The sequence below is a fragment of the Daphnia pulicaria genome, chromosome 1 (assembly GCF_021234035.1).
Source record: "Daphnia pulicaria isolate SC F1-1A chromosome 1, SC_F0-13Bv2, whole genome shotgun sequence".
Classification (NCBI taxonomy): Eukaryota; Metazoa; Arthropoda; class Branchiopoda; order Diplostraca; family Daphniidae; genus Daphnia; species Daphnia pulicaria.
The window spans coordinates 8493221-8510387 of NC_060913.1; the positions used below are offsets into that span (position 1 = coordinate 8493221).

A 17167-nucleotide genomic window follows, 5' to 3' on the forward strand; every position below is an offset into this window, starting at 1 on the left:
ACTGGTCAACCCAATCCCCCCCAACCAGACGTCCCGCTGTGTTTGGTTCATCCGCGAGCTGGATACAAATAAAACGCCTCGGGTGGACCACAGCAATCAGTTGGCAGACATCTAAATACCCGACCAAACAAACAACTATTTCCAATTCATTCCGCAGATATCAACACCATCCGGATAAGCAAATTCCGCGTGATCTTGCGATAAATTCGGATGCTGAGCAAAGATGAAAATCATCCGCTCATCCAGCAAACAAACAAAATTCTACACCAAAACCGCATCCGATATCGAAACAAATAAAATCCGGTGAACTGTATAAAGGTCCTGTCGTGTTGTTGTTGTCTCAGGCCGCCAAAAAAAGAACTTTCTCATCCAGCACAACTTCCGGTGCGGATGTTGTCACGTGCTCTATGTCTCTCTTTATTTTACCTTTAAGGTAAGAAACAATGAAAATGCATCTCCTACTTGGCACTCCCTTTTCTTTTCGGTCGGGAGATTTTTTGGCGGCGTCCATTTTAGTTTTTCCTTCACGACGAGAGAGACCCGCGTTCGTGATTCCAGCCAAGAGGAGAGGAGGGGGTATACCTGGTGATGATGACGGACGATGATGATGGCCATCACGATATGCACAACGGACCCACATTTATTATTATATAGCCGACGCGCAGACCGACACCCACACACACACCGAACGGTCCCGACACTTTTCCTTATCTTTAACCCAAATAAATGGCGCCCAACTTGATGAGATTATTTCAATCAGAAAACAACCAAACGAATTAATTTCCCATAAAGTTTGAGCGCCAAAAAAATTACATTTTACCGTTACACTGATGATCACTTGATGATTAAAGATGGGCAACACGCAAAGAACATTAACCAAACTTTTAAAAATGGTTGATATGATTATTATTATTTTCTGTCGGGTGTTTTATGTAGCGCATCGGTTTTTAGAAGAAGAAGAGAAAAACCATTTGACATTTTCGCGTGTGAGAGAATGAGGAAAAGGCATCACAGTCGGCTGATCATCCAGGCCAATCTCTCTTATTATTCGTCTGCTATAGCTGATGCTTACGTGTAAACGTTGAATAACAATTCCAAACATTTTCTAACTGAAATATCTTGTGTGTGAGTGGCTCCACCCTTGCAAACGAAAATCCTCCACATTTGTGTCGTCAGGCTCCGTCGAGTTCATTTTTTTTTAATCTGATATCTTCTTATTTTCGTCTTAAAAGATGAAAATGTCTCCAGTGTGGAACAATTTTTCCGAGATCTTGAGCTCAGCAAGCTCCGCCCACCATTTTCTAACCGCTCCCCCTACCACCACCTTGTCAGCTGTGCTGTGCGGGTACCAGCAGCTTTTCAGTGTCTGCCTGTCGGTTGCCCCAGAAGGACGTGTCTGTGCGTGTCGGTTTTTTGAAAAAACTTTGTTACTATTTTTTAATTCAGTGAACATTTACCAACAACCAAATTTTAAATCATGGAACGTCCCACGGATTAGACGAGAAAATTTTTGTGAATTTTTTATTCAAAATTTTCCGAGAAATAAAATTTTTTTAACTTTTACAAAGAAAATTTGGATTTTTCTGGAGAAAATGGTGGTCGTGAAATTAATTGTGATTGTTTTAGTGTTGTTGTTCCGGATGTCTGTCGTCGATTCGGATGCTTCTTCTTCGTCAGTGATTCAGCGATTAATTGTCCGGCTAGAAGATCCGTCATCTCATCCGTCATCCGACAATTGCACATTATTCAAACAAATTGAGGTCAGATTTTTTTTCAAGTTTTGATGAGATATTCGCCGGAATTTCCGGTGTGTTTTGGTTCAAACAATAAGAGAAAAAGAAAAAATATTTTTCGGGTTATTTTATTTTTAAAAAGCGAAGCGCTTTATATGGGCGAGCGCGCTAATGAGGCGATTTGCATATTCATGTCCTCTCTAACAGCCATATCCCCCATCCCACATCTCTAAATACTTCTTTCTCTGGCCCATCCACGAGCGCACAAATCGTTTAACTCTGGAGAAAAGAAGAGATAAATTGTCTTTCCTTCTTACCAGTGGAAGTTATTCCTCCTCCCGACTTGGTTAAGTCTATTCCTTCCCGTCTTATCTAATATTCACTGAGACAATGGGCCTTGTGTTGAATAAGAAAAATGCTAATTTCTATTCGTTAAGATTCGACGATATTCTCATATCGTAGACGGGAAATGCGGGAATTTTGAAAAAAAAACTTAGTTTTTCCCTACCGGTCGGATGGGATGTGTAATCATCGGGGATGTTGTTCCATCACCAGTTGCAAGAGGTGGGGGGAAATATATTTTGATATCGAAAGATGATGGATGGATAGGAGAACGCTATGCTCGTATTTAGCTCGAGGGAATTGACTAGATGACGACGTTATAAAGGTTAAATCGATTTTTTCGTTTATTTTTATCTCGCGGTCCCGCCGAAACATTTTTTTATCTTTGATTTGTCACGACACGCGGCAGAGGACACGCGCCATTTTGTTTTGTTTTTATCCCGCACGCACAATTCTCCTTCCATCATCTGAGATGAATATGAAAATGTTGAATTTTATATTTTTATTTCGGTTTAGATTTTTGTGTCTTTGGGGGCCATTTTCAAATATTATGCTAATGAGGAAATGGGCATTCAAACACGCGGATGAATCATCCGTCATATCCGGATGATATTCATCTCGGGAATCGAACCCTACCTCTTTTCTGTCGAATTTTCCAGGGGGAGAAGAAGAAATAATCAAAATTTTCCAAAAAATTAAATGGCGGTAAAAATTTAAAAATAACCAAACTACAAATAAATATTTTCACACAAAAGAAAGAAGCCCCAGAAAAAACAAAAACAAAAGAACAATAAGAACTCGGTAATGTTTATTTTTTTAAAAAAAGGTAAATGGGAGGAGACTAACGGAAGGAGGAAAGTCAAAGATATACAACATCTCTCTCTCTCACTGAGGTTGTTGTTGTTGTTGCATTTAATCATCGGTAATTTCAGGGGGGGCATATACAGCAGCTGGGCCAACTTTAGCCATCCATGTATGTGTGTAAACAGCCAAAATCATAGAGCACAAACAGAACCAACGGTAAATATTTTTTCGGGATAAAAATTTTTACAAAAATTTCGGGATAAAAATGTTTTGTTCCCATCCGGCAACTAAATATATAAAAGTTGGATAAGATTCTCATCACAACAATAAAGTGTGGGGGGGAAAGTTCACCACCTTCAATTTTCTTGACGCCGGGGGGTTTTGATAAAAAAAATTTTTGTGTCAGAAAACTATTGAATTAAATTTGTTGTACAACTTTTTTGATCACATATTATATTCAGCCGGAAGGGAATTTTCTATCCCCAAAAAAGAAGAAGAAGAAGAATCTTTCTTATTAGACGTTTGTATATTCATTGGATATTTTCTTTCTTATACCTAAAAGAAATAGAAGAAGAAAAAGTCTGTTGTTGTTCAATTGCGGAATGTTGTTGAAGGGAGAGGAGAGGAAAAATGGAAATAACTCGACGTCATAAACGGATGGATGGATGGAAACATCCAGGCTCGAAAAAAAATTTCCATTTTTCCTATTTTCTTCTTCTTTTTTAGACATTTTGGTTTTTTGGTTTTTTATTCTGTACGGGGTGTAACCACACACAAGTGACGATATCTTTTTTTATTTGATTTCAAATTCAATTAAATTTATTTATTTCTTAAAAAAATATTTTTTTCTTGTGAATTTACGACGAGAAGAGTTTCGCCCCCGCTGGAGACTCCTCCTCTTTTTATCTTTTTTCTTTCCACCCACGCCGGTCCATAGGATAAAATAAAAATATCCAAAAATATAAATCTTTTCAGCATGTCTTTTGTTCAACATGTTGGCGAAGAAGCCGGGCGATATCCATCACCAAGGGAAATATTATTCAACGCTCAACAGCAGAGGAGAGTTTTGTTATTGTGTGAGCTAGCCCCCCCTTTAGGGGTTCTTCTGCCATGACCTAAAGGGGATCACAAATAAATTCCCATCCAAAAAATAAGAAAAGAAAAAAAAAGTTATTGCAGACGAAAAGGAAAAAGAGAAAATCTCCGGCGCCTTTTCAGACGGACTCTGTATGCAAATCAGTTCCCCCCCTCCCCATTTCCCGCGTGAAATAAAAAAAAAAAAAAAAGAGAAAATTCGGTAATATCGACCTTTCACTTTACAACCAAAATAAGAAAAAATGAAATAAAATTTGAACTAAAATATTTTCCAATAATTGATGTTATTAAAAAATAGAAGGTGTCGTCACTTGTCGACAGTTTCTTTTGTTTGCCTTTTGGGTGGTGGCGTGTGTCTCACGGTCGGTTGACTGCTGTTATTGTCATCTTTTGAAAAAATCATTTTATCACGAAAGATAATTATCGTGCGTGTTTTGTTTTTTCTCCTGAACTCTTTTTATTGCATTTCGCGACTACAAAGACAAGAAAAAGAAAAATATTCAAATTTTTTACAATTTCCGGTTTGAAGTAAGAAAAATTCCTCACGCCCGTGGCGCCACCGCCATATAGTCCTCCTCCTCCTCTTTGACATTTACACACTGAGAAAAATAAAGATGAGGGCAAAGTGTTTATCTCTTTTTCTTTCTTTCTTTTCTTACATTTACAAAGTTGAAGAAGAAAAAAAGATGATGATGATGGGGGTAAACACTAAACAACAAGTCAGCAAACCCATCCTTTTCTCTCTTGTGTCTAAATCACGATGCGCTCGGTCCCTTGTTTCTTCTTCGTGCGGCCGTGAACCGTACGGAACTCTGTACGACCTTCCAATTCTCGCGTGAAAAATATCGAAAGAAAGTTTTCCAGTCGAGTCGAAAAAATTTGAAAATTTCGGCGTGATATCAGTGGTGAATAGACGCTGGCGAGTGGAAATGGTCGGGAGGAAAAAAGTCCCGTTGATTGAACAATCAAGGGCCGTTTTGTGTAGATGCCGTTTGACGTTGGAGCGTTGAGATGATGCTGGCCAGCACAGATGGGAGATGTGCGACCCAAAGTCCAAACAGTAAAAATAACAAGTCAAAAGAGTATATAGAAGAGGCCGCGCATGGGATCGTCGGCCGTGTAAACATGTCATCACGCCGGCCCAACAACAGACCTGTTCCCCATCTGTCGTCTATACACACAAAATCTTGTCTAGTATTTTTTCAATTCAATTCCATTTGAGTGAAATGAGAAAATATTATAAAAGAGATTGAATTTCGTGATTCGCTCTGATGATTCCGGACGTGGTCGACGTCCAAATTCAACATCAAAAGAAAACAGACACACGAGATATGTTCTATTCTATAGAAATGGTGTGGGTTTTTATTCTAAAGATGTTTAGGTTTCATCTTTCGCTATAGTCTAACCGGTTTTTCCTACTTTTTTCACCTTAAGATATTAGCGTGAATTTACATACAACCAAATGGGAGAGATTAGAGTTAGGTCCATTTTCGGTTTTGGGGAGTTTCGTGACTTTGGGAAATATCCGACCGACGTTTTTAGCGATAGTCATCAAGTAAGAAAGAAAGAATGAATCGGTTAATTAGAGCCGCAAATGATTTTTCGAGTCTCTATCGTTACGGGCCGTCCGTCTTATATAACAATAATCGATCGCAGCGAATCCGGCCGTAAAATAAAATCAGGAACCCGAAAGAAAGAATAAAGAAAATATAACCTTCCATCGTGAATAAGAAACGAACGGGGGGGAATTTGTTGTTATGGATACGGCACGAGATATCGTGTGGAACGGCCGCAGCAAACGTTAAACAAACACGAGAGAGAGTTAACTTTCTTTATATTATTAGAAGACCCCGCGTGTGTATGTGTGTGCACAGCTCCAATTTCTACAACATTGTTGCCCAGCTCTCTCTCCCTGCGTGAGTTCTTTTTCATAGTTTAGATTCCCGATCTATAAATCCACCGAGTTTGGGGGGAATATTATTATTATTAGATGGCGTCAGTCAATCTCGGCAGATAGACACACACACCCCACCCACCACCACCGCACCGGTGGGTGGTCCGCCCGTCAAATTTCAAAATAAACCGCAAAAGAACACGACACATTTTTTATTATTAACTTTACATCTCTGGAAATCTCAAAGATTTTTTTTGTTTCATTTGATTCTATTACGTAAAAAGAATTGAATTGACTTCGTGTCGATGGGAGGGGCGTGAAAAAAATACAAAAAACCAACACGAAAATGATTTTAAAATAAATAAAATAAATAAAAAGTTTCCAATAATAATAATAATAGAAAACGTGAATGAATGTGTAATGCAACACCCGGTAGCACCGACAACCAAAATCACGGCAGAGAGAAAATGACGTGTCATTTTCTATTGTGTCAACTCCTTGGGAAAAAATTTTGTACAACATTTTTTCTTCACTCCCGCGTTCGACGTTGAGAAAAGACAACAACTTAACACACTATACTCCACACCTTCGACATGTATATTTTGTCACGCCCATTTCCGTCCGTTTTATTCTTTTCATGAAGAAATACCCCGCCCAAGGCAATCGTTAATGACGCGCTAATTGTGATCCGATTTGAATTTTTTTTTTTTGGCGGCACAGCGTCAAATGACGAAATTCCGACAAAATATAAAATTTCATAATAAAAAAGTTGCGTGTGTGGCCATTGTCGGGCTCTTCGGCGTGACAATTTCGTGACTGTGGATTTTTATTATAATAAAATAGAAAAGAAATGTTTGTTGTTGAGATTGTTGTCGAATAGAAAAAGGAGAACGATCTGTTGCCATTGATAAAATAATACAAGAACGTGACAACAACAAAATCATCTTAAAAATAAGAAGAATAGTAAATCCTCTCTTTTGTTCGTCTGCTTTTATTTTCACTCCCAAACCGTGAGACCCTGTGTGATGCTGCTGCTCGATAAACATTCCAAACTGTCAAAAGTTATTGGACTCTGCCCGTGTTTTTCTTTCTCTATAGACCATATGTGTCCGTCTTTTATTTTGAAAAACAGATGGCCGTCTACCACCGGGAGGGTATTACCCTCCTCAAAACTCTTTTATTTTTCCCAGGTGGACTATTATTACGTCGGGAAAATAAAAACTTGAAAAAATGTTCAGATCGATTTTAGTTTTTTTTTCCCAACTTTGTTTTGCGTGTTAATTCGATCTGATTATTTTTACAGAGTTAAATGACTGAATCGTGTCGAATGGCCATCAACTTTTGTTACAAAAGAAAATTTTTTAGTTTTTAAAAACTTTTAAAAACTCTTTTCAAAGTTGCTCATCCTGCTGGAGAGTGTATAGCTCTATTATCCGGTCATTATATAATATCTTATATATGTGCCAGGAGCACAGCAGCAGCAGCAGGTCAGCCTATATAGTAGGTAAAGGGCGATGTGTATATCATCGACCATATAATGATAATTACACACATCTTTTTCTTTTATCCTGAGGCCGGCAACAGCAGCAGGGCTCCCCCGGCCCCTTCTGGTCTTTACAGCTGCTCTGCCATCTTCAATTAAATTCAAACTTTTTCTTTTTCTTTAAAAAAATAAACATTATATTCACTTGTTGACGCCAAAGTAAAACATTTTCTATTCGTCATATTTTTTCTACCAACTGAATTCGACACAAAAGAATAAAAGAAAACTTTTATATGAGCACTATTATATGTAGTATAACGGTTTTTACCGTCTTTTGTCGATATCGTCTAAGAATTATACCTGCGGTCAATCCGTTTTTCTTCTATTGAATTTTCGGTGTTTCTTTTTATCGGCTGGCCAAAAGAGGAGGCGGCCCGGAAGTGTACAGCTCTTCTTTTGTGTACGTGTGTTAACTTGTTCATATAATCTGAGCCATTTTTATTTATTGATATTGAATAACAGAACGTGCTGACGGCGACGTCTGAGCAGCTGCACAATGTGACAAGGGGCCGGTTGCAGTGGGACAAGGTGACGATTTTGGTGTCCAAGTCGCTGGCCCAGGATTGCTTCCGGCTCACCAGACACCAGCAGAGGCTGCAGGTCATCAAGAATAAAAGGATGAACGCCCAGATGGACGCCGCTCAAACGGCTGACGTTCTCATCCACTCGAAATCTCATCCGCTCATCGCCGATCTGCCCCACGCCAAACAATTTGGCGGATGCGGACAGCAAGGACTCGGCGTCCATCTCAGCCGCCAATTCATCCGCACCTTTAACCCTGAAAATTCTTTCATTTCCGGTAAAATTTAAAACATTTAATAATTCAAAAAATTCAAAATTTAATTCAAAATTTAAAATAAATTGATTTTACATAAAAATCATTTTAATATAAAATATAGAATCATTTAATTTAAAATTTAAAATAATTTGATTTGATTTAAAAATAATTTAAATACATTTTTCCGGTAAAATTTTAAATTAAAAAAAAATTAATTTCTCAAAATAAAAATTTGAAATTTAAAATTAAAATTTTTTCAAAAAATTTGAATAACAGGCCGCCAAGTGTTGCGAGAGTGGGTGAAACATCGTTACGGCGTGTTTGATGAAACCGGTTTCGAATCGGACCGCCAGTATCCGCTGTGGACATCGGAATACGGTTCGCATCCGCCCAACTTTTCTTCTTCTTCGTCGGCATCTTCGTCTCAGTTACAGGAGAATTCTTGCACGACGTTTGGCAACAACAATAGCAGCAGCACCACCAGGTATATATAATCCTACTATTATTTTATGACCTTTCTTTAGCTATATACGTGTCTCGAACCCGCTCAAGAAGATTTATAGACACCTTTAGACCGCGCCGAGTACCTTTAGCCAGGAGTACCTGGTGATGGCGCGCTAAAGGGAAATATAGAAGACCGAAGACCCCCATTACTTAAAGACATTAGAATTTCCCCCCTCCTCCAACCCAATCCAGGGGGAAACACTATGTGTGTGTGTGTCTTGACTTGGTCGTAAAAATTAAAGAACCCCCTCCAGGGTGTAGGAATGTACCGGATTTTCTTTTCTTTTTTACTTTTGACTTGGAAAAAACCTTATGGGACCGTGTGTGTAATTCTCTCAGGGCTGTTTTTCTCACGCGCGCCCAGGCGGAGAAGTTTCAAAACCGATAGAGAACCCCGCCGAACGCCAGGTGGTCACACACACACACACAAAGTCACATGGAAGGGAAAAATTACCATCGTCGGCGAAAAAAAAAAAAAAATTTTATATAAACGAAGAAATAATATCGGGACCGACCCCCCCTCGGGGCGAAATATAAATTAAATAAAAGGTCAAAGTGTAGACAGGAAGAAAACGATACGTTTTTATTTTTAGTTTCTCCCGACTGTTTAGTAACACTTTTCCAATATGGCGTCTGATAATTTTCCCATGGATTTTTTGGACTAAACAAAAACCGGTAGCTAAGAAAAAAGAATTTTTAAAAAGGTTTATTAAAATGAAAATTTCGTTTAAAAAAATCTTCCTCCCCCAATAAAAAAAACAAATCGAAAAAATATAAAAGGAATTTGGTAAAAGTGTTTTCCAGTGATTTGTCTCGCCCCTCTAAAATGCCTTTTTGATACCCAAGTCGCCGTCTAGTCGCCTCTCCTCCTCCACGTTTGATGTTGTGTGACAGTTGACATCGGCCCAAGAGATTCTAAACCCCCCACTGGCCATTTTTATACCTGAAATTCGTTCCAGTCTTTTCTAACCTTTTCTTGTGTGTCTATACTCCCAGACCGTGACAATTTTCTCTTCTCATGGGCAACACACAGTCTACGATTCTTCTGGGCCTATTATATTATTCACATGTTTTCATCTTTTATATCATCTACGATTCTTCTTTTATTCCATTCTCATGTTTTTCTTTTATTCGCTCACAGTTCATCCAACGAAACAGGAGAGTCTGTTTGGCCAACACTGGGAACAGAAGAAGAAGGAGAAGATGGACAATCACAGCGGAACGGGACTGGCCTTTTAGACACGGCGTCGTCCAATTCGACTCGACAGTCGATCGAATCGAAGATGGTGAAAGCGTCGCCGACAACTTCGATCATGGCGTCTCTCGACGTAAGTTGTTGTTGCTGTTGTTGCTGAGATGACTTGGTCATTTTCACACGAATGAGACTGGCGTGTCGATGGCGTCGCCTAAAACATTCGTGACGCACTTTCTAAAAAAAGATAACTTGTGTCTGCTGCTGCAATATGAAGATGTTTCATGTTGGTCGGCCATTTTTCTCTGGAAATCACGAGCTTTCGTTTAACTTGTCAGTTCAATTGTTCAATTTTTGTTCAAGAAAGAAAGAAAGAAGAAGAGAAAAAGGTGAAAGTTGTGGAACGTCAATCTCTGATCAGAGACGGGCGCATTCCGGGCCGACTCTCTCTCGGTTGGTGGTTGGGTTTAGGTGTCGCGCCCATGAAACAACAATTTTCCAACAAATCTTGTCTAAAAAATCTCTTACTTACTAACTCTCTGACTATGTTTTTCTTCTTTATCTTCTTTAGGCGGATGATTGGTGCGATGGATCGAACCATATCCGCTGGATGCCCACCAAGCAGAACGTGCTGTGCGAGGAGCAAAGTCTCTGGCAGGTTATGGAGACCCACCCGGATTTCAAACGGGTGGGCTCTCTTCCGGCGACCACTACGACGGAATCTTCATCGACGGATGTGCTGGAAGAAGAAGAGAAATCGTCTCCTGTCAACTGGATGCCCTCCACCAAAGCGACGCCCTTTTTCCCGCCGGAATTTGAATACGTTTTGCCGTCAAACGGCCACCGTTACGTCTTGGTTCTCGATCGAACTCTCTCGGTAAGTTGTTGCCAGGGCGGAACTGATGAATGCCGGATGTTTTGATGGATGGATCTCTTTTTGTCTATTCTGACAGGGTCGACGATGGAGTTTGATCCGTCGTGCGCTGTACCGTTGGATTCACGCCCTGCCATCGACCGACGACCGTGAAACTCACCTGAGCGTCATCGCTTCATCTCCATCCGTCGGCGGAAGCGTCGATTCATCCGCCAGCAGCAACAAGAAGAATCTGGTCGTCCTTGGATGGACCAAGGTGACGGCGGATAATCGTGACGGCCTGGTCGGCCGCATCCCGCGACGATCTCATCTCTCATCATCATCTCAACAACAACAACAGCAACAACATCATCTCGTGTCGGCCATCCAGCTGGCTCATCAGGTACACAAACTTTTTTGACGACGACGCCCGTTGGTGTGTGTGACATAATCTCCAACGTGTCGCCCAGCTGAGCTGAGAACTTCATCTCTTCACGTCCCATTAAAAATTGTTAAATTATTACCATCATCATCTCGGCCTTTTTCTTTTGGTTGTTGTTGTTGCTGCAAGAGCCCGAAGGCATTTCTTCTACCTGGGCTTAGATTTCGGTGCGTTACGTGGACGGATGAGTTTTTGTTTGGAAGGAGGTGGGAGGGAGGATGGGAATCATCATTTTCTTGAGCAGCTTCTCCGCCTCATCATCATCATCTTCTTTTCTTCTCCTTTTTTTGATGGATCGACTGATGTGTGTGCAGCGTCTGTCTGTCTGATGACCTGGGCGCACTGAACAACACAGAAACACCAAAATCTTGTGCGCCCATATTTTTTTCCGATAAGCCACGCGGATGGACCAACTCTCGGCGAGTGGAAGAGAAGAAAGAAACAAGTCTGGAACAAGAACCAAAAGAATTTATGAATAAATCAACCAGGCTTGAACAATTTTTACAAGGGAAAAGGTTTTTTTATTCTTTTTTGTTGTTGACCCAACAGAAGAGGAGAATCGTGAGTGGATTCTTTAGTAAGAAAAACCCATCACGATAGGTTCTTCTTCTTCCGTTGTGTGTTGGGATAGTGAAAGTATCGAACGGTATAGACTCCCCCCCGTCGGTCGTGAGAGAAGTTTGCTTTTGTGACATTCAAACCGCCATTTTGTTATTTTTTGTTTTCGTGACTTTCACTGGGAATTTTATTTTTTTTAAATTTTTTCTACAGATGTTGGCGGATGAAAAGGAAGCGACTTGTTGCGGGGGCCAGCTGATCCTCTTGACTGGCACTCGAGTCGAAATGGACCTGATGATGGACGAGGACCGATCGCAGGACGTGACGGTCCACACGATCGCCTTCCCCAGCCGGCGGACGACGTTGATCGATTTGGGCAGTCGAGTCGTTAACGGACTCCAATTAGCCGTCGATGATGATGACGACGAAGAAGAAATCGATCAAGATGAACCCAAAGGACATGGGGGTCTCTCCCAATCGCTGACACAAGCCCGTCTGGCCGCCGCTTTCCTACAAATTCTTCGCTACGACCAGGCAGATACGCCGACCCAGGTATGTAAAAAACCCACCAATTTGTTGTTTGATTCCGATTTATAGACACGAAAAACACATTTGACAATGGACTTGAGCGACCGCCAGTGCCATTAAGATTGAGTCTACCGACAGACATGACAACTATCCGATGATTGGATAAGAGATAAGAGACACTTTTTTTAAAAAGCCCGGATGCACTTTTTTGAATGATGAATCGATAAGGTCGTATACCTTCAAAGTGCTGCACTTAAAAGAGGTTTTTTCAAATCGATCGGCTTTTGTTTTCAGAGTCAATCACGTTCTACATAGACAGAGAGAGAGTGGTGGGGGATTTATCCAAGGACGACCAGAGTGTAAAATCATTAGCTGGGCCACCACTAGATTCCCAGCTATATACCCTTGAGTCTCTTATAAGATTTTTGTCTGCTTTGTATTTTATCCCCCACCATTTTGGGAAAAATAAAAGATGGAGCCTTGGCTTTTGGATGGGGGCGCGCTAGAACTTTACCAGCCACCAGCCACCACATATTGGGGTTTTTTTTATTTTTTTCCCATCATTATGTATCACGAGGCATAAGGGATGGAGAAAAAAAAAAGGGCGGGTGGCTCCCGCACTTGTTCCCACGCTGTCCCGCGGTTTAGCGCAAACACCCAAAAGATTTTTTTGTAACTTTTTTTTGTTGGTTAAAATTTACGAAGAAGAAGACCTTCCCAGGGTCCCTGATGACGAATGTCGAAATATAAAATAAAACACACGTGTGTGTACGTGTGTAATGTATGGCGCAATTTGGTGTTTTTTGACTGGGTGATTCAATTGTGTGTGAAAATCTTCAAGGTTGGAATTTTAAACAAAATTTCTGATTTTAATTATTTTAACTTTTTTTTCAAAGGTTTACGAAGAAACGGTGACGTCGAGTAGCCAAGTCCAGGCTGTCCAGGGAACTTTCACGCTGGACGCTCCCCTGGGCTCCAACGTCCGCGTGGTGGCCCACTGCGCCGACGAGGCCGATCTGGACACGGTCGAAGTTGTCAGCCCCAACGGACGTGTCTACGATCTTCCGCTCGTCTCCGACGGGATGCTCCACATCCGCATTCCGCAAACCGACGAGGTACGTTCATTCGATCAAAAATGATTAGCCCAGGCAGGAAAGGTTCATCGGCCGCCGTTGAACCTGAAAAATGAAAAATTTCCTTTTTGATTTGTTGCCAAAATGATGAATAATCGATCAGGATTTATTCTACTATAGGGGATACTGTGACCTTAATTGGCGATAAATCTATGCCGAGGTTGAATGTAATCGCTTATCTACATAGTGGGTCGTCGTATAATATCTTGGTCGACTAAACAGCCAGGAAATTTGTTTTCCTTTTTTCTTTTACCTGTAAAATCCAATTAGCCCATCCCAAATTTGGAATCTATATGCGCAGAAAGAGTCTCTATTCTTTTTTCTTTCTTTCACGGCAATCGAATGATTATGAAGTTCTCTCTCTCCCCCCTTTTTTTAAGGAGGGCCCTGCCCATTAGTCATGCGCATTTTCACCATTTTGGCCGGGGTTCACCAAAATGATCATCAATCGAGCATTAGTGCTGAGCTCTTATCCCTTTTTTCTTTCTTTTTTTGGGGTTGATGTACACATACATATAAAATGCGCTAATCATCCGTCATTTGAGCCTGGGCAACCTTTTAAGCTCTTTTAATGATATACCAGTCCACAAGTTAATTGCCCAGGGCCCTGCCCAGGTTTATTTCTTTTTGGGGGGTTTATTACATAATAATCGACGTCTTATGTCTTTTTGTTTTTCCTGTGTGTGTGTGAATCAATTTGATTGATTTATTTATTTTGGCGCTTGGAATTTATTCAAAAGTTTGGCGAGTGGAGTTACCGGTTGAAATTCGCCCAGCCGGTGACGTCATCATCCAAGCCCCACCAAGTGGCGGCTACTGTTGAAGTGACGGCCCAGCCGGCGACGACGACGCCGACGCAAATTCACGATGAGGCCATCACGGTCCAGGCCTGGACCAACGTCGGCCGCCAACCCATCAACGCCTCGCAGACGCCCATTTTGCTGTACGCCGAAGTCAGGCGAGGACTCAGTCCCGTTCTCGACGCCAAAGTTACGGCCCTCGTCTACCCGCCCAGGGGCCAGGACAACAACGGAACCACCACCAGCCATCATCCACCAGCTGGACCCTTTGTTGTCCAGCTCTTTGACAAGGGAACCGGAGGTAGTAACAACAACCCCACGCCATCTAGCGCTCGAAGCGGGAAATTTAAAATTTCTTTTTTATCTTTTTAAAAAATTTCTAGATCCGGATATTACCAGGGCGGATGGAATTTACTCGGCCTACTTTACACGGGCCGTCGATGAACCTGGACACTACGCCGTGACCATTCAAGTGACGGACAACTCGAGAAGGGCTTCCATCCCAGTCAGGAAACTTAATCCGCTCCAGGAAACGACGTCTTCCGCCGGAGTAGCAGCTTGTTGCGGAAGTTCCATGCCCTACGAGCAAACCATTCCGGTTCAACCCTTCCGGCGGATCATCAGCGGCCCCAGCTTCGTCACGGTCGACGGTCCCAGTGAGGATGACGATGTTTATCCGCCCGGAAGGATTTCGGATCTGCGAGTGGAGCGCATCGTCAACGCCACCAACGAAGTCGAACTCGGATGGACGGCCCCCGGAACGGATTACGATTCCGGATCGGCCGCTTTCTACCAGATCCGCTGCTACACGGACCGCTCGGCCCTCAATGATTCCAGTTCGGCCATTTTGGTTCATTCTTCTTTGACTCCGCAACCACTTCCGGCCGGAACGTGGCAAAAGGCCATGGTGGCCGTTCCGTGGCCCAACCAAATCTTTTACTACGCCATCGTAGCCGTGGATTTCGCCGGATTGAGAGGCAAAGTGTCCAACATTGTTCCGGTTTACATCGAGGAACCTCCTCCGCCGCCGACCACCACCACGACCAATCCGACGCCTATCCTTCCGGCTGGCGAGCACGACGGCAACAACATGACCCGGCCGGAAGCGGCTTCTCAGGCTCTGACGGAGCAGCAACTCTACGCCATCGCCGGCGGAGTGGCTGGATTCATTCTGCTCCTGGTCATCTTGTCCATCGCCGCTTGCCTGTCCAGGCGGAAGCGGAGCGACGATCGCCGCCAGGAGAAGCCCAGCAAACCTTCGTCTTCCACGTTGAAGATCCAGGTGGAGCCGCTCAAGATCAGCCCGACGGATGCCCAGACTCTGCACAGTCACCACAAGGAGCAGGAAGCTGCGGCTGCCGCCATGAAATCCAGCGAGGAATCCCGCCCAGTCTACAAGATTTACGTCAACAACGCCTACATCCAGGAGGAGGACGGTGAGCTGAAAATCGTCACTCCGGACGGACGGATCATCCAGCGGGGCTCCCCTTGGTTCTCCTCGGCCAACACTCTACCCCGCGGGCGGAGTTTGACTAACCTTGAAGGGCTGGAAGCCGGAACAAGCGCCACGGATCTGAACCACTGGTCCCTGCCGCGGGCCAAAACGTCTCCGCACCGGCACAAGGTCCTGACCAACGGATCCATCATGCCCAACAGCGGCAGCCAGAGCGTCATCAACATCAACAATCCATCGTCGTCGGCCAATTCCGGAGGTGGTGGTGGTGGCGGCGGATGCGGCGGAGGGGTGGCCATCGCCGACGGGACTTCCATCTCGTCAAAACCTTCCGTCTCTTCGGACGACACGGGCATCGAAGTCTCTGACCACCAAACGGATTCCAGGGACAGCGCCGACTTGCAGATGATCCTGCCTCCGCCCGGATTCGGTCCCATCCAGAACCACAACGGATACCTTCCCATGTACTCGAACCAGCATCTTCTTCCGCCGCTGCCTCCGTCGCCCGGCATGTCGTCCCAGCATCCGGACGGCCGGGTCATGAGAGTTCCGAGCTTCCTGGACAACAACAATTCCGGCGATCACCACCACCACCACCACGACATGAGCGGCGGATCTTTGGGCTGGCTGGGCGAATTCCACGATTCCAATTTCTGCAGCCAACCGTCTAGCCGCCGGCCTTTGATGATCGGAGGATCTTCTTACGGCGGCGCCGGAAGTGGAAGCGAAGACCGGACTCCTCAAATCAGTCCGCCTCCGCCATCGACTCCGACGTCTCAATCGTCCGTCGTCCACCAGCCCAGGAGGAAGACGAGACACATTTCGTTTGTTTAAGTTGTCAAAAAATCAAATCATTTTAAAAATTAAATCAGTTTTTTATTTTAAAAATTTTGTCGCGTGACTGGATGATGAAAGGATGTAGGAAATGTGTACATAGGATGCATCAATTGTGATATACGTATATGACATAATCTGTGACTTTTGATAAAATAAATTTCTGCCTTTGAACAAATGATTTCAACTTGAATTTCTTTGCCTTTTATTGTTGGTAAAAGTTAATTATGGGTGTCGGTGGCCAATTATCCTGAGAGAGGTCAATGTCCTAGGTGGTCGAGTATTCCGGCGAAACGTACGGAATTATTTCTACGCGTTGATTTGATTTTGTGAGAACGTGTTTCATACGTCTGGAATTGGTCGAGTATAAAAGAGGTGACAATTGAATACATTTGCATTGCAGCATCCATCTCTTTGCTGGATACACTTCCGCCTGCTTCCGCCTCATCTACAAGAAATGTGAGTAGTTGAATTATTCTTGGTTTTGGTTGCTAATTTAATTGAATTGACTCGTATTTGGAATTTGATCAGGATCAATAAGTCGACTCGGCCGTCCGTTTCTTTCCTGCTGTTGGTTGTCTTGGCGACCGTGTTAATGACGACGGCCGTGACTGGGCGCGTGTGGAATTCGGCCGGATTCATTCGCTGGGCGCCGAAATGCAATTTCATCGGCTACGACAT

The 17167-nt window shown here is 43.0% G+C and overlaps 2 protein-coding genes across 4 annotated transcripts in view; both read left to right on the forward strand.

Annotated features, from left to right (window-relative positions):
• The window catches only part of LOC124349671 (endocuticle structural glycoprotein SgAbd-3-like), a 192971-nt gene that overhangs the window by 141090 nt on the left and 34714 nt on the right, over positions 1-17167 (forward strand). The window lies entirely within an intron of this gene.
• On the forward strand, positions 1306-16665 carry LOC124344264 (calcium-activated chloride channel regulator 1-like). Of its 3 annotated transcripts, XM_046797778.1 has the most exons (10): positions 1306-1760; positions 7874-8210; positions 8466-8673; positions 9835-10021; positions 10457-10762; positions 10839-11141; positions 11952-12290; positions 13163-13381; positions 14140-14500; positions 14583-16665. In XM_046797778.1, exons 1-10 carry the CDS (start codon positions 1593-1595, stop codon positions 16484-16486), a joined length of 4332 nt encoding a protein of 1443 aa, XP_046653734.1. In that variant the 5' UTR covers positions 1306-1592; the 3' UTR covers positions 16487-16665. The 3 variants fall into 3 exon arrangements, with proteins under 3 accessions (XP_046653734.1, XP_046653735.1, XP_046653736.1); XM_046797779.1 differs by lacking the exons at positions 1306-1760; positions 7874-8210; positions 8466-8673 and adding an exon at positions 9236-9368; XM_046797780.1 differs by lacking the exons at positions 1306-1760; positions 7874-8210; positions 8466-8673 and adding an exon at positions 9444-9480.